The following is a 27569-nucleotide window of genomic DNA, read 5'->3' on the forward strand; positions in this document are numbered from 1 at the left end:
CTACTTTAACATCAAAGAGAGCTTGCTTCCATTTGTACCTGTTGACCATAACCATACCTTTTGTGGTCAGAAAGTGCTGAATAAAGTTCTAAAGATGGCTGGCAACACCTTGACATTATTCTCCAGGGATGTTGCATGTACAGAATGGAGCTGAAAGACTACAGATAATAGAAACACATAAGCCTGATGATCATCTGCTCTTAATGCATGGATCCCAGTCCTCCAGGGTAGATACAACTGTTTTGAATGCAACACATCAGGTATGAAACAATGCCACAACATGGTCAGATGTGAGACTGACTCCCTGAGCCTTCACTGCATCAGATGATGCAGATCAAGGCAACAATGACTGAGCAGTAGTTGGGGAGTTTCCTGTGCTCTCCTTCCTTGATGTAAGGGGACTTTACTATCCATCTTCAAATTTGGGACAAGGTCAATGTTGACAGACTTGCAGAGCAGGGTAGTCAGTAGTATGCCAGAGGGCTACTAGATTTAATAGATTTCCAGAGTAGGACAGTTAGTGGTATGGGTGTAGGCATATGTTGGTGCAATGTATACCATGACCATGATATGCCAGAGGGCTACTTGGTTTTTTTAATTTTCAAATGCATGCCACCTGGCACAAAAAAAAATTGTGGGGTTATTTTCTCACATTTGTTCTGACCCTGCCAGAAAAAACTCAGCCATTTTCATGACTCAGTCATTTGCCTGTGCATGCAAGCCTAGACACTTGGGTCACTTTCTGTGTAAGTGCACTTAACAACCTTCAGCCAGGACCATCATGGCCAGCACCATGGTCCTCCCAGGCCCTGCTAGCCAGGCTATTATTCAATTTATTTGGTTCCCCATTGTCTGACCAAACTTTGAGGTGGGAGGCTTTCCAGAGAGCTTGAAAACCACAAATTAATCTCACAAGCAGCCTGTCTGCTAATGAAAACAGAGTTTCCTAACTATAAGCAGACAGATACAGGCCTGGGTGAAGGGGCAGCTGACATTATCTGGAAAGCATTTGGTACAACTTCTGCTTCTTTGTCTTCCATGCAATACCTTACCGTCCTTGTATATCCAATGGATGCACATTATATATTAAACAATGACACTTCACTAGGCACGCAGGCTAACACCCACAATGCAAAAACCCACCTTCATCGAGTAGTCTTTCAACATGCAGGAAGACGTTCGGGAATGCAGTGATCTGCTTTCGATCCTTCAGTAGCTGCGCTAAGTAGTCTGCTATATTTTGCGTGTTGTTGGCAGGCTCCCCCATATTCAGACCCCAAGGAAACCTAGTTTCAGAAGTCCTAAAATGCACAGCTCTGCACTCTTACGAAATGTTTGTTGTACGTGGATCCGTTACAACCAAGCCTGACCTCACCTACTGCCTGTATTGGCCGGCACAGATTACCAATTTTCCACAGACAGTACGATTACTGTCTCCCCCACTCTCACCACCCGCCCCACGCAGCACTACTCCGGCGCCTTCGTTGAACTCGTGAGGCCCGAGGCAATCTTGTCTGATCTGCCTTTCGCTTCCTTCTTCAGCTGACCGATCCTTGCCTGTAAATTTATTTATAGCTCTCTGTATTACTTCTCCTATATGTCTTACAAAAAGTGTTTTTAGTAATAATTTAAATACCTAAACCAAAAATGAAGGGAACAAAATGGTACTTTCTAGGAAAAAAACATATATATGGCGCTTATTTCAGGTCACAGGATTCGAGATTCTATCAATCAGCTGTAAAATTCTAGTGGAGCTCACGCCAACTGAAACAGTGGCAAGCCTTGTCTAATATGCGTCATCATTCAAGGTCGTTTGTTTTGGTCCATTGACATTGGTGCGATTGATATCCCATCGCGCGAGCCCATCGCGTTGCGGCAGGGCGGGGGTTGTGGAGACCGGGAGGGGTGTGAAAGGAGACCACTTAAGTTTTTGCAGGTTTTTCCCACATCTCGTGTTACCCTGCCCACCGTAGGACGAGGACATGGGTGCGGTGCTTGGGATATGCACTGCCTCGCAGGTAGGTACCTGCGTAACTCCTACCTTTAAGTGTTCAGCTTTGCCTGTCTGCATTTCCATGGCTGCGTGAAGGGTTGTCTGATAAAACGAACTGCAACAATGTTTATGCTGTGTTCTAAACCTTTACTCTTAGGGTTTATTTCGTAGAATGCAGTGTGTAAGTATTGGAGCTGGTATTGATTTCCTTTGTCTCGCAGCCAGATACCATTAGTACGGCGGCGCTGGAATGTATTCCTATAAGAATAGGAAAAAATATGCTGACATGCATGGCTATGGGTTTGCATATCTGGTGGTTTGTACACATGAAGACCTTTAGCTACAAGGCAAAGTGCAACAATAAGCCAGAGGGCCCCTCTTTGCTTTGCTACCTTACCATTGCAGGCTGTACTGTTGTAATTTAAATCATCTTCACTGGGTGCTCACTTAGAATGCTCAGTTGTTTCAAATGTTTCTCTTAGCTTCTATTCATAAAGAAGCTCATAAGTCATTCATCTCTCTATTAAGTGCTTCCCAATCTTAAAAACTTGAGTTAGTTATTTCTGGCTTCTATTAGGCAGCTTATTTCATTCATGGGCCACATGGTTGGTGGAGAAATTTCTTATAATACTGTCATGCTGGGGCTTAATGTAATGTTAAAGTAGTGTATTTGTATTGTCTTATCATTTATTGTGAAGATTATCATTAGACTATGCTGTTGTTGACCCACACAGCATGTGGAGTGTAGGCAGGAACAGGACTATGGCCCAAATCTGGTGAAAAAGACTGATTGCAGCACTTCTTTCAGCATAACTGTGATGCCTGTATGCAATGCTGGTCTGTGTTCTCACATGCCCCAACCGGCCCCATGCTGGTCTGTGATCTCACATGCCCCAACTTTCAGCCATATCGCTTCAGATGTTTTGCAGTGACACTCTGCAGGCCGGGGTACATTATGGCTTGACGGAGGAAATTCGCATTTAAGCATAATAAACAGTCTGGGAAAAGAAGAGCTGATTGGTTTTGAGAGGCAGGTTAAGTAGGTCACACATCATTGGTACAAACTTTGCACCAGTTGAGTACTCCCTTTATCTTTATTTTTAATGGAGAAATGAACTATCATGCTACCAAAAGTATCAGTTTGTACATGGAGTCACACAATGCTTGTACTCTTAGTACAAGCTAGTCACCCAGCTTGGGCCATGGCAAGAGCTGATGCTATGTTAGCTGTGGGTTACATATTGGCAACCACAGCAGAACAGGCTTTGAAAACAGTGTTGTACAGCTATGGGCAAATTCAGCATCTACAAATCCCACTGTGGTGTGACTGTCTGACCCATTGGTATGCAAGTATTTGACCAGAAAGAAGGTGGTCTTGAATGTGACATAATGGCCTCAACAAAGATGTCTGACCCAGTAGTGTGGAGGCATGTGACTAGGAAGAAGTTGGTCTGGAATGTGACACAATGGCCTAAACAAAGATGTTTCATCCATTCATATGCAAGTATTAACCTAGGAAGTTGTTGATCTTGAATATGACATAATTGCCTGGACAATGAGACTCAATCAATGAATATGTATGAACACCCAGTAAATCAATTGTCACCAACATGCATCCAAACTGTACTCAGTTTTTGTCATGCATTGATCAAAGGCATGAATTATTGGAATTACTGTTTTTCTTTATTTGATAATAGCTTGACATCTTGCTTCATGGGAATGGCCAGATCTTACCAAACTCACAGCCAGCTGATTTTCAAAAATGGAATTAGTGAAATTCATGCATGAATGCTACATGGGCAAACCTCTGCTTGCGAAGGTGTTATGCGAGGCAGATGTTCTAACACACTGTTCATACCAAATTGTATGAGATTGCTAAGTTGTCCAACTTCAGTATCTTGTCTTTGGCATCATCCCCATAATGATAGTTTGGAGCTCTCATCCATGCTACCATTCCTGCATTCCACAGTGAGTCTGGTGGGTGATAACATGTCCACACCCTGTGAAATTTTGTGTGTGCAACCTTGTCAGTCCTTTATAATACTTTCAGTGCTGTATCAAATGGGATCTTAGCAAGCTCTTAAGCCTACTGCTTTGCACATAAATATGCCATTGGGGCTTTTATGAGACATTCAGTGCCAAGACTATGTGGTATTGCCTGCCCCTTACCTTGGCAGGAAGGGCAGGCAATGCAGGGCTTTGAATCCCACATCCCTGGTTTTCCAGATGTACATCTTAGTGTCTACACCACTGGTATCCCTCTTCCCAATCTTTGTTTTAAATTGCTAAGAAGGATACCATTTTCCTATAGACCTGCCAGCGCAAGGCAAGTCATGCCAGATGTCCATATAGCTTGTGCTCAAAGAGAGAAAGGTTACATTCATCCAACTTGGACAAAGACAGATAGTTTACATATACTGAACTTGTAGTGTTTTGCTTGCCCAATTTGATGAAGTACCACCAAGCAATGCTAACATTTTCACTCTAATTTGCATGCTTCTGTGTCAACTATTGTTGCCTAATTGAGTTGTTGCCTTGTCATGATGCTGAGTTAATCACCTTACATTGATTTATACACAACCTGTGTTCTTCCATGCTCACCAGCCTTTTAAATTGTTAAATCAGAACCTTTGGATGGCTGGCTTTCTGTGATCAAAGCTCATTCTAAGCAGCACTTGTTGTGTGAGCCCAGACCCCTATTACCTGTTCATGAAATTTCTGGTTGATAGCATAATTTGGGGGTGAAAGTTTTGCATCTGCAATGCCTGGCATGGTCCGTCGTTCCATCTGACGTCACCTGACCTTTAGTGCGACCGCTACCACTGGCCACAGGTCACGCCTGTCAAGGGCAAATGGAGCATCTAAGGTGAATCGAGCATCTAAAGCGACCCCTCCCCCATTGGGGTGGGCGAATCGGAAGGCAGACGCTCACACCATCTGAGCTCTTGGGATGATGAAAGCTTTGTAAAGAATCTTGTACACTTGTCTGAAATGAAATAGGTGGTGTGCTGTTGTTTTCTACGTCTGCACCTGTCAGGTCCACAGCTTTTCACCAGCACTGGCTTGTTCTTCAGCTGGCGTGCTGCTGCGGCTCAGCAGCCTGCAGCCTCTGCTGCTCCGCCTGCCCATCATGCGCCAACTCCACCAGCTCGCGCATCATGTACGCCCTGATGCTGCTGGCCGTCACCGTGCTCTCCTGCATCCTGCTGGCTCCCGGCCTCCAGGATACCATGCAGAAGGTTGGTCGCGCTATATTAGCCTTTGTTCGATGTGTCTTGTTTCGTTACAGATATGACGGTCATGGATTGCCATGTTTGACACTATTTTGGCCTAGCCCAGCACATGCTCAGTCCTTGCGTTGCAAATCGTGTGAGGACATCAGAATTGGTGGTAGGAGCAGTAAGCAAGGAATGAACTCCCTATCCATGGGAAATCTAGCATAGATCCTAAACGTGGTGTGGCGTGAAGACGAACAATAAACCAATGTCTGGGTTAGAATCCGGGGTGGGAGGAGAGTCAGCAGATACCGCTATGAAAATGTGGCATTGTATTGCAAGAAATTAAACACAGCTTCCTTATGTCATAATTTAGCCCAGGATCTGCTTTCATCAAGATGATAATTGTATTGCGTAGGCCCATGGCATTGCACTACCAACAGCCATTGTTTAAATAATGTTCATGTTGTTGCTGATGTCAGGAATTCTGGCTGCTGGCTTGCATGTGTTGTGCTGTACAGGTGCAGGATCGCCTGTGTACCCTCATGCTGACCAGCTTTAGTTTCGACAGATAATTCGTCATGGAAGACACCTTCCTTGTGGTACCAGACCATGCACGTTGTTGACAGGTGCCCTTTTGCAATGATCACGCTCCCAACGGCATCAAGCTGGATTGCAGCACTGCTGTCGGCTACATGGCTGTCTACCGGGTCTGCTTCATTGCCACCCTCTTCTTCGCCCTGATGGCACTCATGATGATCAACGTCAAATCCTCTAAGGACGGCCGAGCAGCAGTACAAAACGGGTGCGTCCACTGTTGGGAATTTCTGTCCTTGTGTTTTTTATTTCCTAGCGCGTTGTCGTAATGTCGGTTCAGCAGCTGATGGCAATATATGCTGGCTGCCAGCAGTTATTTCGAATCATTGGATGTCTCAGTTGTTTATATAGATACAGACAGTAGATAGGTCTTTCAGGTAATAAATGGGTGTTCTTGCTGCAGATTCTGGGGCATCAAGTACCTGCTGCTGATTGGCGGAATGATTGGAGCCTTCTTCATACCAGGTGAGAGGGACAGAGATCTGAACACTGCAGCTGGCTGAGTGGATGTTCCAATGGGCACGGGGCACTGTGCGATGCTAGAGCGGGCTGCGATATTCACGTCCCATTTGGCGGCTTTCACTGCCTTGGGAACACTTCCACCCTAATAATTGTTCACAACTGTTCGACATCTTGTATGGCTGGACACCGTGTCTTTTTATTTGTGTGGCATAATTCCGCCGAGAACACCAGCAGCCTGCAGAATTCTTGGCCCAATCAGTCAGTGTCATGCCTGTGTTTGCAGCTGGGAGCCTCAACTGGTGGATGTACTTTGGCATGATTGGCGGCTTCCTCTTCATCCTGATCCAGCTGGTGCTGATCATCGACTTCGCCCACTCCTGGGCAGACAGCTGGGTCAGTGCTCCCCCAGACCGTGCTGTGACAGTCTGGTATGTCAGTATGACAGTCTGGCAGTGTGAGGTCAGCAGGACAGTCCGACAGCATGAATTTCGGGCCTTTAATCCAGCTGCTGGGGATATCATGGATGTTTGCGGTGCCAAGTACAGGTACCATGTATCACATTGGTAGCCCCAGGAGCTACGCTAGCCAACTTAGAATATCAGTGGGTAATGCAAGACAATTATGTGTTGTTGAATTGTGGAAACACAAGCACCTAGGTAGAAATCATGTGATATTTAGTCATGCAAAACTTTGAAACATCGTCGTTGCCCATCATTGTCTTTACAGTATTGCACTATGCATGCCGCTCAGGTCCCATGATGTACAGACTGTCAGTCATGCTATTCCTTTCATTCAGTGCACATTTTAGAGCTCATACAGAAGTCTGTCCCTGCGCCACGGCTCCTTTGCTGCTCGCTATCTAATGCTGGGTTTTGTTGGTTGGGCCGTGGTCTGTGCTCTTGAACTCTTAGGCATCGAGTCTTTGAATATATCTAAGGTTTGTTCACGATTTGGTAAGCTAGTGTAAATGATATTTCTTGTTTGTTGTTTATTGATTGTAGATACTTTTGAAATTATAGATTGGTGTTTGGATTTTTCACCGAAACGTGATGTACTAATACTTATCACTTGAAATAAGCTCGCATGGCTATGGCAAGCGTCAAGCATTGCGTGTCATCATGCAGCGGACAAGATGTTTCAGTGGTCGCCGAGCATGAACGAAAACTTAAAAGCAATCATTCGTGGTACATTTCTACTAAATCAATAGATCAGATGATGAAATACCAGGGGAGGATGTCCGTGCGAATGTGGGTCCTGCTGAGCCGCACAGGGTTGGCGCCAGAGTGATCCTGTTCCACTGCGTGCCGGGACTCTGGTCATCCGGTGTCGCCGGGGCCCACTTCAGCGCTGTCGCCTGCTGGAGAGCCAGCTGGCTGACTTCCGACGCCTCCGTCGGCAGGTGTCGCGTTACGAGGAGAGCGAGTCGAAGGCCTGGTACTGCGCTCTGCTCTTCTTCACGTTCCTGCAGTACGCGCTGGCCATCACGGCCGTCGGTCTCTTCTTCGCCTTCTACACGCGCCCGGACGGCTGCGCCACACACAAGTTCTTCATCAGCTTCAACCTGATCCTGTGTGTGGTGGTGTCGGCGCTGTCGGTGCTGCCCAAGGTGCAGGAGTCGCAGCCGCGCTCGGGCCTGCTGCAGTCGGCCGCCGTCACCCTCTACACCATGTACCTCACCTGGAGCGCCATGGCCAACCAGCCCGGTAGGTGCCGGACGGACGGCAAGGCGCGCGCTCGGCTCGGGTGTGGCTGGTCCACCCTCGGCTCGGTCCGGAGATGGGGCGTCGTTCCAAACCTGTGCCGTTTTGTCATGTGTGAGATGGCGTGTGGAATGACTACAGCATGCTTGTTCGTCACCTGGCACCGTGAGGCGGCAGCGTCGAAGTTGGCTTCGCGGCGTTTATGCCACCTTGGGGTGAAAGGCAAACAGGACATACACACGCGAGGGACGAACAGGACATACACACGCGAGGGGCAAACAGGACATAACACACGCGAGGGACGAACAGGACATAGACACGCGAGGGACGAACAGGACATACACACGCGAGGGGCGAACAGGAAATAACACGCGCACTAATGCAGCAGCGTATTAAATTAGCATCAAAATATAACACCAGCTATGTGAAGCTTGGTCAGTGTGATTCGGGCATCATTTTTCCACGTTGATGTGATGAGCGACTCGGAACTTTCCACCACAAAACGTAACGTAACCATACCACAAACGTCACGCAGCCCCCATGGCGTGCTAGGCCTCCTCTGCTGTTGAGCTCCCAGGCGGCCAGCCTCCGCTCCATGCGGCTCAGTAGCTGCCCCAGCCTCGCTGGAGCGCGGCGCTCTCCTCCGCCCATGTGACGCCGCTCTGAGCCCCCGCTGTCGCCGCAGACACCAGCTGCAAGCCCTGCCCGTGTGACGCCGCTCTGAGCCCCCGCTGTCCCCGCAGACGCTAGCTGCAAGCCCAACTTCGGCGCCCTGATCCCGGGCGGCCGGCCGACGCCACCCGGGCACCAGCCGCCCGGCATCGACGCCGAGGCCATCGTCGGTCTGATCATCTGGTTCGTCTGCGTGCTGTACTCCAGCGTGCGGTACGTGCTGTTGCCCCCCCCCCCTCCCTTCTCTCCCCTCCCTGCAGTCTCTGCTGTTCAGTGAAGTGTCGTTGGGCGCTGTTCGCAGCTTGCTCAGCTGTGTCCCGTCTCCTCCGCGCTGTTTGGCTGTGCCGCGCTCTGGCACGCTCTGCTCGGCTATGTCCCCAATATGTTCGTCTGTCATCCTCTCTGTTCATTCTCGCGAACCGTGCCAAATCCAGTAGCTAGCATTCAAGTGATGGGCTAGGGGGTGCGGTTAGTGAAGTGGTCAACGTGTCTGCGTTAACCACTGGGCGTCTGTAAAGCCAGAGGTATGGGGTTTGACTTCCCGTGGTGCCCGTCTTTCCTGCCAGAGCGAGAGGCAGGCGACGCCACATAGCTGTAGCAACTGAGTGCATCGTAAAGCTAATGGCACACAAGTGATGCGCTAGCCTTCACATGTATGGGGCATGCATGATCTAGTGGAAGCATGCGCCGGTCACGTACCAAGTGGGCGCCTGTTCTGGGCATGATGCAACGTGCTCCACTGCGCCTGATGATGGTGCTAGGGGAGGGGGCTGCTCGGGCTGCCGTGGTCACCGCCGTCCGCCCGGTGTGGTCACCCGTCTGAGATCGCCTCCGCTGGGGAGGGGGCTGCTCGGGCTGCCGTGGCCGCCGCCGCCCTCCCGGTATGGTCAGCCGTCTGAGGCCACCTCCGCTGGGGAGGGGGCTGCTCGGGCTGCCGTGGTCACCGCCACCCTCCCAGTGTGGTCAGCCGTCTGAGATCGCCTCCGCTGGGGAGGGGGCTGCTCGGGCTGCCGTGGTCACCGGTCACCGCCACCCTCCCGGTGTGGTCAGCCGTCTGAGATCGCCTCCGCTGGGGAGGGGGCTGCTTGGGCTGCCATGGCCGCCGTCGCCCTCCCGGTATGGTCAGCCGTCTGGTACCGTCTCCTCTCGTGCTGCAGCACGGCCAGCTCGTCCCAGCACGCCAAGCTGACCGGTTCCGACAAGCTGCTGCTGAAGGAGGACACCAAAACCATGGGTGAGTACCGCCCCCCCCCCCTCCCCTCCCCTCCCCTCCCCTCCCCTCCCCCTTTACGCTCCTGTCGCCCGGCTGACGTACGGACGACGACTCTCACCACCCTCGCTCGGCTGTCCCGTCCTCTTTGCTTGCATCTCAGGTGTAGTGCACGACAGCTCGTCACACATGCACAAACACAGAGACAGACGCTCATACAGCAATCAGCAATGGTGCTACGCACGGCTGCCGACGCCGCGCACCGCTCGAGCAGTTAACACGTCAGCTTGTGTCGCTGTAGTTGCACGTCAGCGGGATGTGTGTCGACGCTCATGATTGTGCGACACGGTCGGTAACATTTTACATCGCGATCCATGGCTCCGAAACCTTAGCATTGCCCATTCATCACGCAGCGCATCATAATTCAAGCGACAGGTCCGCTTGATGTGAATGTACTCCGCCTTGGCTGGCTGCCGTGCCCTGGGTTGTCCCAGTGAGTGCCGGTTTCTGGGCGGGCCGCGGTTGCGCGTGGGTGGACGGCGGAGCCACGCCGGCCTGGATGGTCGGCGCCGTGGTGTTGCTGTGATTCTGTAGAGTCGACCCGAATGGCTGGGGTTGTGTGGTGAGTGAAGCTTAACATACGTCTAGTGTGCCAGCGTAACGTGTTGTTAATCCATTGTATGGTAGAAAACAGATGGATGTTTTGTGCCGAGCGTCCGCTGCTGTCGAAACTATTGGCTGATTTCACGATATTACGGAGCTTTGGTGACTGCGTTAAGTCCTGGTATATGTATGCCGCATACGTCTTATTCGGGCGGTCGCTGACGGCTTCTTGGTAGCGTATTATTCAACGCATCCTTAAGTAGACAATAATGTACATTCCATTCCATGTGTGACTTTCATCTGCTGCTCGGTTCGCGGTTGTTGGTGCCAGTACTTCATCATTCTCCTATAACGGGCTGCGAAACCGGCCGGCTTGGAGGTGCTATTGGCGGGCCGTGGGTGGCACCTTCCCCTTGATCGACAGCCCCTCTGAGCCTTTACGGACCGGCTGGGAGTTGCCGTGCGCGAACCGAGGGAAACATCTTCCCCTTGATCGACGGCCCCTCTGAGCCTTTACTGGCCGGCTGAGAGCTGCCGTGCGCGAACCGAGGGTGGCACCTTCCCCTTGATCGACGGCACCTCTGAGCCTTTAAGCCATATCCTCGTCCCGCGATTTTTTGGCAAGCCTATCAGTTCGTAGGTCTTAACTTTGCTACACAGTAGCTACACAGTACTGTTGCAACTGCACAGTAGCAGTTACACGCGCTGGTACATTCTGTCATGGGATGCCTGCCGGGCGAGTTCCGTTCATTCATCTCGTGCTCACTGGGATGAACCGCCATCCGCTTCGCGCGAGGATGTGTCAACTCGCTGTTAGTTTTCAGCTCTTTTATCCGTGGTACGTGTTCTCTATCGCTTTTAGAGCCATCAGTAGCTAGTTTCATCCATCATGAAACATCATCATAGCACACTCTATCGCAATTTATTACGTAGCTGCGATTGACAACATTGCGACTACCTTGTGACGATAGCTGCACATTGACATCAATTTTTGGGCGGGTTATGGTCGAAAAAGGTATGCTGATCGAAAATAAAAGATCGGTCATGTTTTAAATGATGTTTCTGCCCTGCGAAACTGGCTACTATTTGCTCTATAACACCTATCGGTATCGACTGGTAACTGGCGTCTATGTTTTAGCCAATCCGAGTGATGCCAGCACCCTGGTCGATGCGGAAGGTAAGCATGCCACTCTACTAACAAATCTCTGCGTGCGAAACAAACGCAGGCCTGAAGAATTAGCCCTCGTTCGATTTTTTGTGAAGGGACCACACTGTGGCCGGTTTTTGTGAAATCTCATCCGAACTGGTATGCTACCAGACTTCCTCCTGCCCCATATCCGGGCTCCTTTATTCTTTTCCCAATATTGCCGAAAGCGGGCGTGGACTATACGAAATATTCTCAAGTAGTGTATACAGTAGCAAGGACACGTCTGTCGTGAGGGTCCTGGTGTTCGCTACGTTCATGGCGTCCCGTGGACTCATGGAGGTGCAGAATGTTACCGTCGGGACTAAGTCGCTGCCCTTACATCCGCTCCGTGAGCGTCATCATCACTGTGCTCTCTCTCTCTCTCTCTCTCTCTCTCTCTCTCTCTCTCTCTCTCTCTCTCTCTCTCTCTCTCTCTCTCTCTCTCTCTCTCTCTCTCTCTCTCTCTCTCTCTCTCTCTCTCTCTCTCTCTCTCTCTCTCTCTCTCTCTCTCTCTCTCCCTCCCTCCCTCCCTCGCTCTCGCTCTCGCTCTCGCTCTCGCTCTCGCTCTCGCTCTCGCTCTCGCTCTCGCTCTCGCTCTCGCTCTCGCTCTCGCTCTCGCTCTCGCTCTCGCTCTCGCTCTCGCTCTCGCTCTCGCTCTCGCTCTCGCTCTCGCTCTCGCTCGCTCGCTCGTCAAAATCGCGTTTGTTTGCTTCCTGCCATTGTCATGCAAATGAAAGCGCTGAACGATTCGGCTCCCTCTTCTTGCACTTTTTTCGTTCGGAGTGACCATTCGGACGAAAGACATGTATGGAACGCTATCTTGCTTATGTTTACTTTGTATGGGCCTTATGTTGGTCGGGTCATTGGCCTCGAAGTGCATGTATTTGTTCTTTTGTGTGCGCTTTCGGTGTTCAAAACAATGCGGACAGGACTTCTTTAGTTTATGGTGTGTGCATCGATGTCGCTTGCTGACGGTAAGTAACTGTAGCTGTATTTTTACGTTTAGGGCATCACGTGACCTGTCACGTAGCTCGCCATCTGTTGTGTGACCGCGTAGTCTGAATGTGGACGATATGTCTTCAGGTGGCGGTACTGCGAGCGACGCCGAGACCGCCAAGGTCTGGGACAACGAGGAGGATACGGTAGCCTACAGCTGGTCCTTCTTCCACCTGATGTTCGCCTTGGCCACGCTCTACGTCATGATGACGCTCACCAGCTGGTACTCGTAAGTATCCGGCCGGGGGATGGAGACGGCGTCGGTCACATGGCGTGGTCTCGTGGGCCGTCGTGCTGACGCTCACCAGCTGGTCCTCGTGTATATCCGGCTGGGGGATGCGAACGGCGCCGGTCACGTGACGTCGTCTCGTGGGCCGATCCGCCAGCTCCCTCGAAATTGGTCCGGGGAGGATGGGTAAAGAATTTGTAGCGGGCATCAGCTGGAAAGGTGGTAGGGGATACCATTCCGAGTCCTAAGAGTTCAAAACACCACGCCAAGCGGCATAAGCCACCGCAAGTCACGACAAGCAAGAGGGCGCGGTTTGGACTAGTGAAGCGACTGGACCGCCGCTACACCGCTGGCAAAATGACTTTGATTTCTCCGATCGCTGGTTTGAATATCAACTCCGAATCGGAGGTGACAAAACGTCCGGAGACGGGGCTGAGGTTTGATGAAGACAGTTTTGCCCTGTGATCCGGAAGCGGCTGCCGTACTGCATGGCCCACTCTGCTAGGAGTCGGCCAGTCGGGGGGCCCGAGGCCCGTACCGTTATTGGCACCTCAGTGACCTGTGCTGGTGTTCACAACCCTTTTGCGGGATGAGCTGGGCTTGGCGCGCCCGGGCAAGCGTCAATAATGCAGGGTTTAATTCCTGGGAGTGGGGGTCGATCGACTTAGTACTTTTGTCTGAGCGCTTTTCACAATTCTGGAAGTTCGTTGCGGGGCGTTGATAAGCACCGAGCATGCGATGTGTCGTGTCCGCAATGCGTTGGGACCAGTCCGCCAACGACATTCGCACGTGTAATACGCACCACACTGAGAGCATTGCGCGAATGCATTTTGCGACCTCGATCGTCAAGTCACTCTTCTATCCGCGGCCCTGGCCTAGCTCACCCCCGCCACCTCGCTAAGCTGATGGGGCTTCCTCGTCCGCCTTTCGTCCGTCACGCACGCGATGGTGACGGGCTGTTTGGACGTGACGCCTCGTGACATTTGCACGTGCTTTTCATGTGACACAGTGCGGTCTCCAGGTAGGTTGAGGTGGACGCGTGCAGACGCACTCGCGCTGCGCCATCGTCGCAGGCGGTCGCACTCCGAGCACTACCTGCCTAGCCTCCCCACAGCTGTGGCCTGGCTGGGCTGCCACTGCGCTCTGTGCTACGGGCCTGTACCTCGGGCTGGACCGTCCCATCACTGTACTGACGGTCACGAGCACCAGCTGAGGCTGGCCGGCCTGTTTTGGCCGCCGCTGTGAGGCACGTCACACACCGCGGCCCAGGGTGTCCCGTCCCCGCACTGTCGCTCGTAGACAGCGGCCGTTTGGTATGTTCGGCTGTGTTGGGTTCACCAGGAAAACCCCGCTTGGATCTGCGGGCGCAGGTCCAGGCGTTTTGTAAACATACACGCAGTCGAGTGTAGCCGGTAGCTGTTCCTGACTCTTGTAGAGCTGGACTTCCAGCTATGTCGCGGTTCTTGACGCCTGAGTAGGGACGCCCGTGAGGTGCCGCGATGCGCCCACCAAGCCTCGTCGTAGCCGCCGCGTGATGGCTGACCACGCCATGATTGCGTCGCGTCGGAGCAGACGCCCCTGGCCAGACGGGCTCAGCGTCCAAGGCCAGACTCCAAGGCTGCGACTGAAGCCGGTCGGGCGCGATCGAAGCCCCGGACCGCTGCTAGCCAGCCGGCGGCCTATTGACACGAGCCGAGCGGCGACGGCCGACACGACAGCATCGCTTGTGCTCACCGGGCGCGAACTCATGGAGTCGGAGGACAGGAGACGAGTGGCGCCAGCTGGGCATTGCCGCGCTGGACATGCCGGCGCGTGGCGGCCGTTGGATGTCGTGATCATGTCGCATGTCTACAAGCACGGGTTTGGGGCAGAATATTTGCGACACATGTGAGCTGTATAACACACACTATATATATATATATATATATATATATATATATATATATATATATATATATATATATATATATAGCTCATGCACGGAGCTATTCTTGCTGTTTTAAAGCTGATTGACGGGAATCATCCGGGTAGGACCTGTGCTGTTCTGTGTTTCGACCGAAAATATTGAATGCTGGCGTGGCTACCTATTCAGCTGACACATCCGCCTCCGGCAGCCCGAACTCGGACCTGCGCTCCATCTCCAACAACTCGGCCTCCATGTGGGTGAAGATTGTGTCCTCATGGCTCTGCCTGGCCTTGTACGCCTGGTCGCTGGTGGCGCCGCTCATCCTCACCAACCGCGAGTTCAACTGAGCCGCCCGCCCGACAGCTGGTGTTGCGACTGGCCGTTGGCGGTCGCAGTGCACTGCAGAAGAAACCCGTTTGATTTGGCGTTGCATCCGCAGTTCTTCGGAGGCCGCTCTCGCCGTCTCGATGTGCGTGCGTGTCGATGTGCGCGGCGCTTCCGCGTCGTCCGGGGTGGCGGCGAGTCGCCCCCCCCCCTTTCCCCTCCCGTTCCGCGGTCAGGTGTGGCTGGTGCGCGCGGGGCCCACGAGGGCTGGCCTGCGGAGGTAGTACGCGCCCGGCTGGCTGCCGGAGCTTGGGGCCCGCTCCGCAGCCCGGACCCGTCTGCTAGTCACTAGATCTGGGTGGTATCCCTCGTCTGTCAGTCTCTGTGATAAGTTAAACATATACATATATATATATATATATATATATATATATATATATATATATGCGGTGGTACACTTGTAGACGGAGCGACGTCGAACGATGGAGAGCGTCACTTTGAGAGCGCCTTGCGTTATACGCCAGTATCTATATATAGGTGTAGGAGGCAGACAGAGCACTGCAGCTGCCTCGATGCGCTGGGTAGTTTAGTTTTGGTCTTTCTGTCTTTGGCCCTTTGAGATGCCGGTGTCGTATGCTTAGCGCGTTGTCAGGACGGTAGTAGCCCGTATCTCGATGGGATCGGAGGCGGCTTCCGTCTTTTTTCTGGAACTATTGTCGTATGATGATTGAGAAGCGTGCACTGCACTCATTTTGTGATGACCGTTTTAATGTAAACAGCCCACTCAAGCGAATATATTTTAAAATGCAGGACGGCGTTTCTCGATTGCTCCGGTTGTGCCCTTCCGACGCGATCCTGTCTGAAGTTGTCTACAAAACGGTAGACCAACAAGTATGAAATTGCTCGAAAGGTTTTGGATGAATGCTGAGCTGTTGTAATGCTTTCGTTTTAATCCACTGGTGGAGACCAGGTGGTCATTACCGTAGATGCTTAGAGTTACCTCATTATCACCGAAGTAGTATGGTCTCCGTGATTGATACGCTCGCTCGGCTGTGACGAGACCATAGCGAGGCAGGGCTCGGGCAGTCTCGGAGAATCGACACCACGCATCAGGTGCACGACCGACTGCAAGCCGGGTGCGCCAGCACCCCTGTTTCTCTTAAAGCTGAACTGACTTTTTGACCTGAAGCTAGCGACTGTTCCCTTGCAAGTCACGGTTGGATCTACAGAATGCTTGCATAATGCCAAAATGAGGCCGTGTAACTTTTATGTGCCGGAAGAGTGAGGCAGACAAGTGTGGTGGGTGGACGCTGTGATTGTCCCACGGACGCATGTCACGGGCAGGGACTCGTAACAAGTGGCAGGTGAACGCTGCGCGCGAGTTCTGTAGGGCGGAACAACTAGGCCGTTGACCATGCGGTTACGTTGCTTCCAGATGTGACCTATCTGATCACAGTGATGAGTGTAAATGTTGCAGGACGGGCTCTGTCAGCAGTGGTGAACGGGTGGCTGTTGGGCACTGTGAAGTGAACCACAACGATTGATGTTTTGCGGCGTCCATTCGCATCCGCGCGATACGTGAGGCAACAGGTTCGCGAAGCTTATTGGTAAGTCGATTTCCCTTATAGATTAGCTGTGACATCTACCCTGGCTTAAAGTATCATTCATCTCTGTTTTATCGGCGTAGTGTTCCTGTTTTGGTGACTAATTCAGATTACAGTAGAATATATTGGACAGAGTTTTAGAGGACATAGCAACGTTTTCCCGCCACTTCTATATTGCGTGAAGTACGACGGGGTCTTAGGCACACAATTCACAACACTCATGTTTCATATGACACGAATAGCAAGTCATTTGGTAGAAAGCTCGCTTTGGATGTAAATAGTTTGCTGAAATGGTAAAAAAGTGAAGAAATGTCATAAAGCGAGCAATGTAGCACTCAACAAAAGCCGTCGATGATTTCACAGTTAAGGCCACGTTGACTCTGACAAGCCAAGATATAGGCACAGTTGGGCACAACACAGTAGGAGCGTTAAACGCACACACTACCTTCCCGCAAGACCCAGGTCGCGCTCCAATACGCAGGGTCGCCATCGTCGCGGGGCCGCTGGAGTCGGTGTCGATCTGGACCCCCTCCCCACATCCCGTGACGTAGCGGGGCCGCTGGAGTCAGTGTCGATCTGGACCCCCTCCCCACGTCCCTTAACGCAGCAGAGCCGCTGGAGTCAGTGTCGGTCTGGACCCCATCCCCACATCCCGTGACCGTGACGCAGCAGAGCCGCTGGAGTCAGTGTCGGTCTGGACCCCCCTCCCCACATCCCGTGACGTAGTGGGGCCGCTGGAGTCAGTGTCGATCTGGACCCCCTCCCCACATCCCGTGACGCAGCAGAGCCGCTGGAGTCAGTGTCGGTCTGGACCCCCTCCCCACATCCCGTGACGTAGCGGGGCTGCTGGAGTCAGCGTCGATCTGGACCCCCTCCCCACATCCCGTGACGTAGCGGGGCCGCTGGAGTCAGTGTCGATCTGGACCCCCTCCCCACATCCCGTGACGCAGCAGAGCCGCTGGAGTCAGTGTCGATCTGGACCCCCTCCCCACATCCCGTGACGTAGCGGGGCTGCTGGAGTCAGCGTCGATCTGGACCCCCTCCCCACATCCCGTGACGCAGCAGAGCCGCTGGAGTCGGTGTCGGTCTGGACCCCCCTCCCCACATCCCGTGACGCAGCAGAGCCGCTGGAGTCGGTGTCGGTCTGGACCCCCTCCCACATCCCGTGACGTAGCGGGGCTGCTGGAGTCCAGCGTCGATCTGGACCCCCCTCCCCACATCCCGTGACGCTAGCGGGGCCGCTGGAGTCAGTGTCGATCTGGACCCCCTCCCCACATCCCGTGATGCAGCAGAGCCGCTGGAGTCAGTGTCGGTCTGGACCCCCTCCCCACATCCCGTGACGCAGCAGAGCCGCTGGAGTCGGTGTCGGTTCTGGACCCCTCCCCACATCCCGTGACCGTGACGCAGCAGAGCCGCTGGAGTCAGTGTCGGTCTGGACCCCATCCCCACATCCCGTAACGCAGCAGAGCCGCTGGAGTCAGTGTCGGTCTGGACCCCATCCCCACATCCCGTGACGCAGCAGAGCCGCTGGAGTCGGTGTCGGTCTGGACCCCATCCCCACATCCCGTAACGCAGCAGAGCCGCTGGAGCCAGTGTCGGTCTGGACCCCTTCCCCACATCCCTTAACGCAGCAGAGCCGCTGGAGTCAGTGTCGGTCTGGACCCCTTCCCCACATCCCTTAACGCGGTAGAACCTCGAGCGGAGCGCAGCTCTCGGCAGCGGTCAGCTTTGAGGCGCAGCAGCACACTCAAGAGGCCCTAAACACCCACGGGCCTGGCTCGGCAGCACACTCAAGAGGCCTTAAACACCCACGGGCCTGGCTCAGCAGCACACTCAAGAGGCCCTAAACACCCAGGGGCCTGGCTCAGCAGCACACTCGAGAGTCCCTAAACACCCACGGGCCTGGCTCGGCAGCACACTCGAGAGTCCCTGCACACCTGTGGGCCTGGCTCAGCAGCACACTCGAGAGTCCCTGCACACCTGCGGGTTTGGCATGACAGTGCACTCAGAAGCCCCGAACACCCGCGGTCCGGGCGCAACAGCCCACACAGAGGCCCCAAACACCCGTGGGTCGGGAATAGCAGAGCGCCCAGAGGCCCCAAACCCCTGCGGCGCGCCAGACACAGCGAAGCGCTCAAATACCCCGAACCTCGCGGTCGCGCCGAACATAGTAGAACGCTCAGAGGCTCAGAACACCCGCGGGCTGGGCACAGCAGCACGCTCCGAGGTCCCGAACCCACGCGGACGCGCCGGACATAGCAGCACACTCAAAGGCCCCGAATACCCTTTGGCTGGAGACAGCAGAATGCTCAGAGGCCCCAAAGCCCCGTGGGCGCGCCGAACACAGCAGGACGCTCAGAGGCCCCAAAGCCCCGTGGGTGCGCTGAACACAGCAGGACGCTCAGAGGCCCCAAAGCCCCGCGGGTGCGCTGAACACTGCAGGACGCTCAGAGGCCCCAAAGCCCCGCGGGTGCGCCCCGACACAGAAAGACGACTCTCGTCAGCGGTAGGCTGGGGCATTCGGCGAGGTTGTGGTAGCGACAGTGCACCGGGGGGGGGGGGGGGGGGGGGGGGGACTGGCCGCGGACGGCCGCGGGACGGCAACAGTGACGCGAGCGCGATCTGTCGGACCGCCACGGTAGCTCCTGGTGACAGGCGCCGCTGACATCACTCGGCGCAGAGGCACGCCGCACGCAGGAGCGGCATCGCTGCGCCCACACGGAGGCGGACATACCATGCCGACTCGCAGGCGGGGAGACGGCTGGCGGCGCTCTTCCGCCTGCGCTTAGCGTTAGTCACGGGGAATTGTGGACAGGAGGAGAGCTCAAGAAGAGAGCTCAGAGCAAACGCGCCGCTGCAGCGCTTATGCAAACATTGACGCGCATCCTCATGTGATGTCCAGAATTATTACTGAAGGGACTCAGACAGCGCGCTGCTGCATTTCAGTCTCAAAACCACACGGCGGGCAGAAATTATGCTCCTTCTCATCACTTGTCCAGGTTATCATACCAGGGTATCATTGCACGCGCGCATTAGTTTGACAGTCTTGCCCTTGGAAAACACACGTACAAAATATGTACATGCCGCATGGCGGTAGTTGGAATTACTTAAGCACGTAAGCCGTAATATGCACAGAACCTTCAAGTGAAGTTTTGATAACTTGCTCACAGCATCACGGGTCAAAAATTGCAAAGTTGCACACCGCTAGCATATCTATCGCTCTAATGCACGTGGCGCTTTGCGTGCTTAGAAAAATACTTCGTACAAGAAAACAAGATCATGGTAATTGAAGTTTTCCACTGCATGCAACAGATAACACAGCACAGCATATCGTCACATGCGGTATTCCTATATGCGGTCACGTAGTCATGCAGCGTTAACTATGTTGTTGATAGACTGACGGAGTGTGGTGTACGCTGCTATCTCCCGCACCAGCAGCACGGATGCGCCTTCTAGTATGCGCAGGTGCATCAAAGGCGCGCACCCCAAAACAGATGCCAGAGTAACTGAAGTACCGAGTACTTCTGATCTGAAGACTGGATACTTTAGCTGACTGGAATTTTACTCCGCTCAAAAGGCACCCAAAGCGTCCAGCAACTGCTAGAGGCGATTGCACGCTAGTTGCAAACGTCATGTTTGGCGCTCGCGGCGAAAACATGGCATTGGTCAACCGTTCGCTCTGCGCCGCGTCCCTTCAGCAGATGAACTATAGCTGCTTCCCCTTGAAAGGAGAGGAAGGTATTTGCAACGTGGTTCTTGTTCGACCTGCGACCGTTTCAAGGGGCACCAGTACCTGTTGTCGCTGCTGTGCTGATTTAGTTTCCATGCCGGATTTAAAGCTGTGCCAAATGCCTTGACCATGTGCGGTCCCGCCATAGCGCGGGCCCTTAGGGACATCCGCTCTATCACGAGACTGCGTTTGGTGGTGATGACCATGGCGTGAATGAACGGCAAACTCTGAAGCACGGACTGGAGAAGACGGTCTGCTGCAGCCATCGGAGTTGGCCGTCAAGCCTGGGAGCCACCGATCGGAGCCTGGCTCCCACCGATTAGAGCCCGGGACCTAACGATCGGAGCCTGACTCCCGCCGATCAGAGCCCGGGACCCACCGATCGGAGCCTGGCTCCCACCGATCAGAGCCCGGGACCCAACGATCGGAGCCTGGCTCCCGACCGATTCAGAGCCCGGGACCCCACCGAATCGGAGCCTGGCTCCCGCCGATCAGAGCCCGGGACCCACCGATCGGAGCCTGGCTCCCGCCGATCAGAGCCCGGGACCCACCGATCGGAGCCTGGCTCCCACCGATCAGAGCCCGGGACCCACCGAACGGAGCCTGGCTCCCGCCGATCAGAGCCCGGGACCCACCGATCGGAGCCTGGCTCCCGCCGATCAGAGCCCGGGACCCACCGATCGGAGCCTGGATCCCGCCGATCAGAGCCCGGGACCCACCGATCGGAGCCTGGATCCCCGCCGATCAGAGCCCCGGGACCCAAAGATCGGAGCCTGGCTCCCACCGATCAGAGCCCGGGACCCACCGATCGGAGCCTGGCTCCCGCCCGATTAGAGCCCGGGACCACCGATCGGAGCCTGGCTCCCGCCGATCAGAGCCCGGGACCCACCGATCGGAGCCTGGCTCCCGCCGATCAGAGCCCGGGACCCAACGATCGGAGCCTGGCTCCCACCGATCAGAGCCCGGGACCCAACGATCGAAGCCTGGGGCCCAACTATCAGAGGCTAAGTTCACCGACTAGGGCCCAATTCCATCGATCGGAACCTGGGTGCCACCGGTCGGGCCCCCGGCCGGACTGCGACGGCGGCCCTGTGCTCGCGACAGTCTCCGAAGCCCCGGCTCGTCTTCGGATCCGCAGGTGCAGCCTCTGCCAGCGTCTCATTCGTCGTTCTGGATGATCGGGCTGGTTGACTCCGTCTTGGCCATGGCCTGGCTGGTCCGGGAGGTCGGGTACCGATGCTGCACGCTCTGTCAGAGACTGTCTCGATTCCCCCGACCTGCGGTGCATGAAATGTTCTCAAATGGCGGTGCCGTTATCGAAATGGGCGTACTTTTTTTCTCGCTTAGGCGGCCCCAACACACATGTAAAGGTAGCCATATAATACTGCAGAGAAGTGAGCAGCGGCACTAATTTTGTCCCCACACCTTGTTATGCGGACAATACGCCCAACATGTAAGAGGCACCCATGCACTTTGCTTATTCAATTAGACCTTAAAATGATGCGTATTCAGTTAAACCTTGTACATGCAATTTATGTACGCTAAATCTCCTATTTTGGGTGCTATGAGTTCAGAGTTTTTATGCTGACCTTTTGAACTACAACGGACGCACCCGTTGCATACGACAACATATATTTTGAAGTCACTGCTCCACGCTCGGGTTTCCCAGCCAGCATTGTGTAATACGCTGACAGGGGGTCAACCCGTTTAGAAAAGTTCGAAGTGCATGTCGAAAATTTTTCGAACGCACGTCATTGCTGTGGAGGTTATTGAAAGCGTGAGCCGGTACAGACATGGCTCACGTGGTATCGGAATCCAGTGAAATGCGTGGAGATCCAACCTTAAGAAGGGATCTGTCCGCTTAGTCGATGTGGGCAAGTAATCTAACCACGCCGACCCGGCTCACCCAACACCCTGCAACACCGCTTATTTCGTGCAATCTCGCTCGGACGCTGTGGAAGTACTGTTCGGAACGTGCTGCGGTGATAGCACCTTTGATTGCCGTGGTTTGGAGGATTACGTCATCTGACATGGGGATGATTACATCTCGACGTGTCGTGACGTCGAGCTCTGACCTCGTCATCAAATGTCTATGCGGTGGAAATATGGGAAATCAACCTTTCGCTATGAAACGCACGAAGCTGTCTGCATTTCATATGGCTGGACTTTCCAGTCGTTGTTAATGTGTAAATTGGTTATGTGACAGATGTCATTAGTGGCCGTAACGGTAGTAGATCAATAAAAGGTCAAAGTTGACCATAACGTCATCAGGTTATAAGGTCTATAAGACCCTGCATCACCTCGGATGATCCTTTAAATGCTGTTGAGATCAAAGCGAATCTGAACTAACGCGCGAAGAAGAACTGTCTGGGATGCAAATGAACAACACCAAGCCTACTCTTATAGGACAAATCGTACCTGCAATGTGTTTGGAAACAACCTGCGCAATTCTTGCAGAACATTGTTTGAGTCATCCAAAAGCGGCAGAATGGTACACGTGTTTTCGTTTAACTTCTAAGGTGAGAAGATGTCAAGGCTAAGTATGTCAACAGCCGGACGGCAAAGTATACAAACATAGCATAGAGACTTACGACACTCCATATCTCAACAGCCCCCCTCCCCCCCCCCCCATCCACGCCCATAATCCCTTTGCCACTTAGTTGTAAATATACATGCATGGTTCGTTTACACCGTTTTTAAGGGCGTTGGACGCGCGTCAAAAGCAAATGACGTCGGACTCAACAGTCAGTTCGTTGCGCTGTAAGTCATGCCTAGGACTCCCGAGCCGTTTTTCAGTCACGCCCGATCATCGGTATGAAATTGACACGAGTATCGCTAGCTGCACATTCCTAGATATCTCCAGAAACGATGGAAACAAAACCAGATAGATGCGCATTCCCAAATATATCGGAGATGTCAAAACCAAAGGCAGGAGCAGGTGGACACCCGACGGGGGCGGGCGTTCAAGGAGTCGCCGTTTTGTTCTCAAATACCTGAAAGGCTTCTTGTGTGTGATATGCTTGCTGATGAATTTGCCATACATGGAAAACAACTACGTTACACCCGATGTGGAACATAGATTTGCGTTTGTTGGCGCGCGAACATCATTCTCGTAGATGTGACAGGCGGCCGGCAAAACCCGTTCTCCGTACAACATGCATAAAGCGACCTGTGTCAGTACTGGCCTCACTCAACTACATCAAGCTTGATAACGATGAGGCTCTTTGAAACTGAGCTGGGGGCAAGGTCAGGTCAGGTAAAAAAAACACGAAGTGTGTCGTCCAACGCCCTTGTTCTCGGTGTTGTGGCAAAGGTGGCTTGGAAACCAATCGGGCATATTCATTGGATTTCGCTTTTTTGACCTCATGTGTCAGGCTGTATTCACCCATGAACAATTGTGAGCGTGTGGTGTAGTATGCATTGGCATGCCAAGCCAATCGCGCCCCATCGACAGAGCCTCACAGTTACTGTGATAAAAGGCAGCCGCGGATGAACTCATGTTACCACATCCGGACTCCGCCCATCGGATGCCATGTGAACCACATTCAACGACGCAACACGATAGTCTTCCAATGGCTTACTGAAGCCGATTTGCAACGATAACCGGCGCACCGGGTTGTTATTTTTAAAATAGTTACGACTGCGAGTCGTTCGTCCGGCAAAGATGGGCAAACGCAAGTCCGGTAAATGAGCAAAGTTTGATCACCCTCTCGTCGCGGCGTAGTCACCCTTGGTGTTACATGACGCAAATATTTTCAGTGGAGTGGCAAGTCCCAGTGCTAGAAAGAATAACAGCGGCATATGTGAGCTTCTGCCAGCAGCTCTGCACCTTTGCAAGGTCTTTAACACCCCGGAATGGTGAGGTCAGAAGCGAGTGAGGTGCCGCGCGCCTTAGGTGTATACCTTATGTTTATATTTTTAATATTGCTGCTATGGGAAAAGCTGTACGTGTCTCTGCTTTGCGATGTGGCATGCGCAATGTTTAAATGACAGACTCAGCTCAGATGCAAATGATTCGCTGCCACACCAAAGCCATGAAGCTGCTAGCAAGTGTTAGTTTACTTAAAACGGTTGAGTGTTTAATTAAAACAAGTGATACCAATATGTTTGAACGGACCATATCCAACTCATATGTTTTAATGAACATGGCTTGGGGCTCGACGATATGTAGCTCCGAAGAAGCATATGTTAAACATAGATGTTGGATCGGAAGGACAAAAGGTCATGATTAATTCGTTTAATTGGAACAGTGTCGACACAGCGCTGGGACCGAACAGTTCGATGTTCCGCGTCGCAATAAGTGGACGTGAGCGGAGTGACAGTCCACTCATATAGATGATATTGACGCTGCCAGTTTCAACACTGCTGTCGTGTAAACAGCATCGGCGTGGGGATATTGCAGCATTCTGACCTTCCAAACGGCCCCGGATGACGGTCCGGATTCCAGTGCTCTTTAACCAAATGAGCTTGCTTGGCTTGCTGTCTTTGATGATGGAGCCGTATGCATATTTTATACATAAGCGTGTCTGCCCACCATTAACGAAAGTACAGCCTGTGCCCTACCCCATTTGCGGTAAAAAAGATGGCCAGCGTCATGAAATTATTCGCTATGGCCATGTTATAGAAAGGAGGCAGAAACAGGGAGTTGATATATAGATATTTTTAACTTCTCGCGTTTTGCTTCCTACCCACTCATGTATAAATTTGAGTATTGTGGAAATGTATATAAGCAGTTATCAGTAATTCAGCAAATATCTCTCCGCAACAACGCAAATGAGTAACCAGATTTCACTCTTCAGCTTCATCGGATCTCGGTATTACAAAGCTGGGCAGCGAAGTATTTTGATTGTTTGGAGGGGGCATTTGTTCTGCTAGGATACAGTCCTGAAGAGGCTTACAAGCGAAATCTGTTGAATAAATGTGTTCGCCCAGTTTCTATACTATGAACGTAGGTCATTTTATATATCTTACCTTAAGTGTAATTACGCTAAAAACGATGCAGAATCTGCAAGAAATAATTCCCGTAAAACGTTTTGATTGTAGAGTGAATACAGACTCCGTGAAATGCAGATTGGCCCGGACGCGGGTATTGGAAGGTCCTCTGCCTCATGATATAACGCCACGCGACGTTCTGGCGCCGATATTCGCCAAACATAAGCTCCAGCGCATGGTTGCAGTGCCCTTGTGAAACTCGCAGCGACGGCCCTCAAGCGGTTTCCAGCGATGTGACCAACCGAATCATCGTTCCCCGGAAAACCACAGACTGCATCCTGAGGTCACTGGCTGGTCCTGAGCTCAAATCCCGGCGACGCCCCGGCTAGAAGTTTCTCGATCGCGCTCTCATCTGAATAGATGCGCCCTGGCCCCTCTCCATCTGCGGAGCTCAACCCCGCCTACCTGTGCCGTCCTCCCTGTGGCAGTGCCTGCAGAAGAACACGCCGAACTCGTTGACGGCCACCATCTTGCCGCAAAGGATGAGGCAGAGGCAGGAGAAGACGAGCAGGCAGGAGGGTAGCGTGGCGGCCAGCACCATCTGGTGCACCGTCTGCCGCTTGTCGTAATCGGTGACGACGTAGTCGTCGGCATGTGGCGTCACGTGGCACGGGTATACGGCGGGGTGGCGGCCGTCGCGGCCGTCGGGGCCCCGCACCTCCAGCCAGCGGTCACACTCCTGGCGCAGTGTGTTCACACAGCCCTGGATGTTGATCATCACCTGCGAGCGGTTGAAGACGTTCACGTCACTCGCGGTGGGCACCCGGTCGACGGGCGAAGCGTGTCGTCGCAGCGTCTCGCGCACGTCCCGGTAGGAACGCAGCCGGGCGAACTCGGCGGCCTGCACGAGCGTGCCGTTCAGGCAGTCCTCGCCAAGCAGCTCGCCGTCCGCGACGCTGCGCAGGCGCGTGCAGAAGAGCGCCAGCGGGCTGCGAGCCGCCGACCACACGCGCTCGCCGTCGACGGCCGCCTCCTCGCAGCGGCCCCAGTGGAAAAGGTCGGCCGTGGCCACGGCTACGGTGTCCAGCCGCAGGTCGGAGCAGCGCTCGCGGCAGCGCGGCCGCGCCAGCTGTCGGCACACGCCATGGCGGCACTCGTACACGCCGTCGAGACTGTTGCAGAAGTAGATGTCGCAGCGCGGCAGGTGCTTCAGCGGCAGCGCGACGCTCGGCCCTTCGCCGCGGCACTCGTACCGTGCCGTGATGTTGCGGCAGACCGAGGTGTTCTTCGCGCGCACGCCGAAGCCGACACGGCGTGTGACGACGATGGGCGAGCAGTTGAAGAAGCGCTCCAGGTGGCTGCACTGGCCGTGCTGCTCGCCCTCCGAGCAGATGAACGCCTGCTGTGCCTCCTCCGGCTGCTCGGAGCAGAAGGCGGCGCTCAGTTGGCAGCCGCGCAGCGCGACAGTGGCGCCGGGCCGGCGCACGGACGCGTTGACCACGCTGCAGCTGGAGCCACCATTGGAGAGACACCACTCTGCGCAGGAGGGGCGCGGGCAGGGCTCGTTCATACCGCTCTCCAGGGTGGTGCACACGGCTGGCGTGCTCTCGAACTCGGCCGCCAGCGTCTCCTGGCTCGGTTTGATGACGATGAAGCACAGGTAGATGAGTGCCACGCCAGAGAGGATGGAGACCAGCTGACACAGGCAGATGGCGTTGCAGAGGCGCCGTTCCAGGGGTGTCTGGTGGACAGCGCAGGTGGCTAATGACGCCTTGGCCCGACTCTTCCGTCTCGCCATGGAGCTGCGATGGAGCTAGTGGCTTGCGCTGCTCCTGTGCCGGCTGATATGCTGTCGCGCTCGGTTTCAGCTCCCTCGCCACGAGCCGTGACCCGGCTAAGATGATCCTGTCCCGCCTGGACACCCGGCGCTGACCGCGACCCGTTTCTGTGCTGACCTCACGCGCCTGTTCCGCCACGAATGGCCCGGCAACGCCCAACCTGGGAGCTTGGCCCTGCTTCGCCACCCGCCCCCGCTCCCCGGAAGAGGCGTGCCGAGGTCTCGGAACGCGTCGGGCCCGAGGCGACCCTCGAGACGCAACTGGTGGCCATCGCCCCCTTCGGCCGCCCGCCGCTAGAGGCGCTGCCCGTGCGACCACTGCGCGCATCGATCGGCATGACAGCGGATGACCTACTCGGTTTCCATGGCGACA

General features: G+C 53.9%; 2 protein-coding genes across 3 annotated transcripts; one reads left to right on the forward strand and one right to left on the reverse strand.

Annotated features, from left to right (window-relative positions):
• Window positions 1-1841: 1841 nt before the first annotated feature.
• On the forward strand, window positions 1842-15903 carry LOC119102632 (serine incorporator 3). 2 transcript variants are annotated; one of them, XM_037226083.1, is made up of 11 exons: window positions 1842-2018; window positions 5068-5232; window positions 5838-6013; window positions 6209-6270; window positions 6551-6660; window positions 7667-7970; window positions 8711-8852; window positions 9797-9873; window positions 11591-11629; window positions 12722-12863; window positions 14978-15903. In XM_037226083.1, exons 1-11 carry the CDS (start codon window positions 1983-1985, stop codon window positions 15114-15116), a joined length of 1392 nt encoding a protein of 463 aa, XP_037081978.1. In that variant the 5' UTR covers window positions 1842-1982; the 3' UTR covers window positions 15117-15903. The 2 variants fall into 2 exon arrangements, with proteins under 2 accessions (XP_037081978.1, XP_037081979.1); XM_037226084.1 differs by lacking the exon at window positions 11591-11629 and having other exon boundaries at window positions 1983-2018.
• A 9907-nt stretch (window positions 15904-25810) lies between these two features.
• Window positions 25811-27158, reverse strand: LOC119103081 (uncharacterized). Its single transcript, XM_037226529.1, has 2 exons — window positions 26448-27158; window positions 25811-26348 (listed from the first exon to the last, which is right to left on the reverse strand). Exons 1-2 carry the CDS (start codon window positions 27155-27157, stop codon window positions 25811-25813), a joined length of 1248 nt encoding a protein of 415 aa, XP_037082424.1. The 5' UTR covers window position 27158.
• Between the last annotated feature and the right edge of the window lie 411 nt (window positions 27159-27569).

Source organism: Pollicipes pollicipes, unplaced genomic scaffold (genome assembly GCF_011947565.3).
Source record: "Pollicipes pollicipes isolate AB1234 unplaced genomic scaffold, Ppol_2.1 Scaffold_5724;HRSCAF=6776_pilon_pilon_pilon, whole genome shotgun sequence".
Taxonomy (NCBI): Eukaryota; Metazoa; Arthropoda; class Thecostraca; order Pollicipedomorpha; family Pollicipedidae; genus Pollicipes; species Pollicipes pollicipes.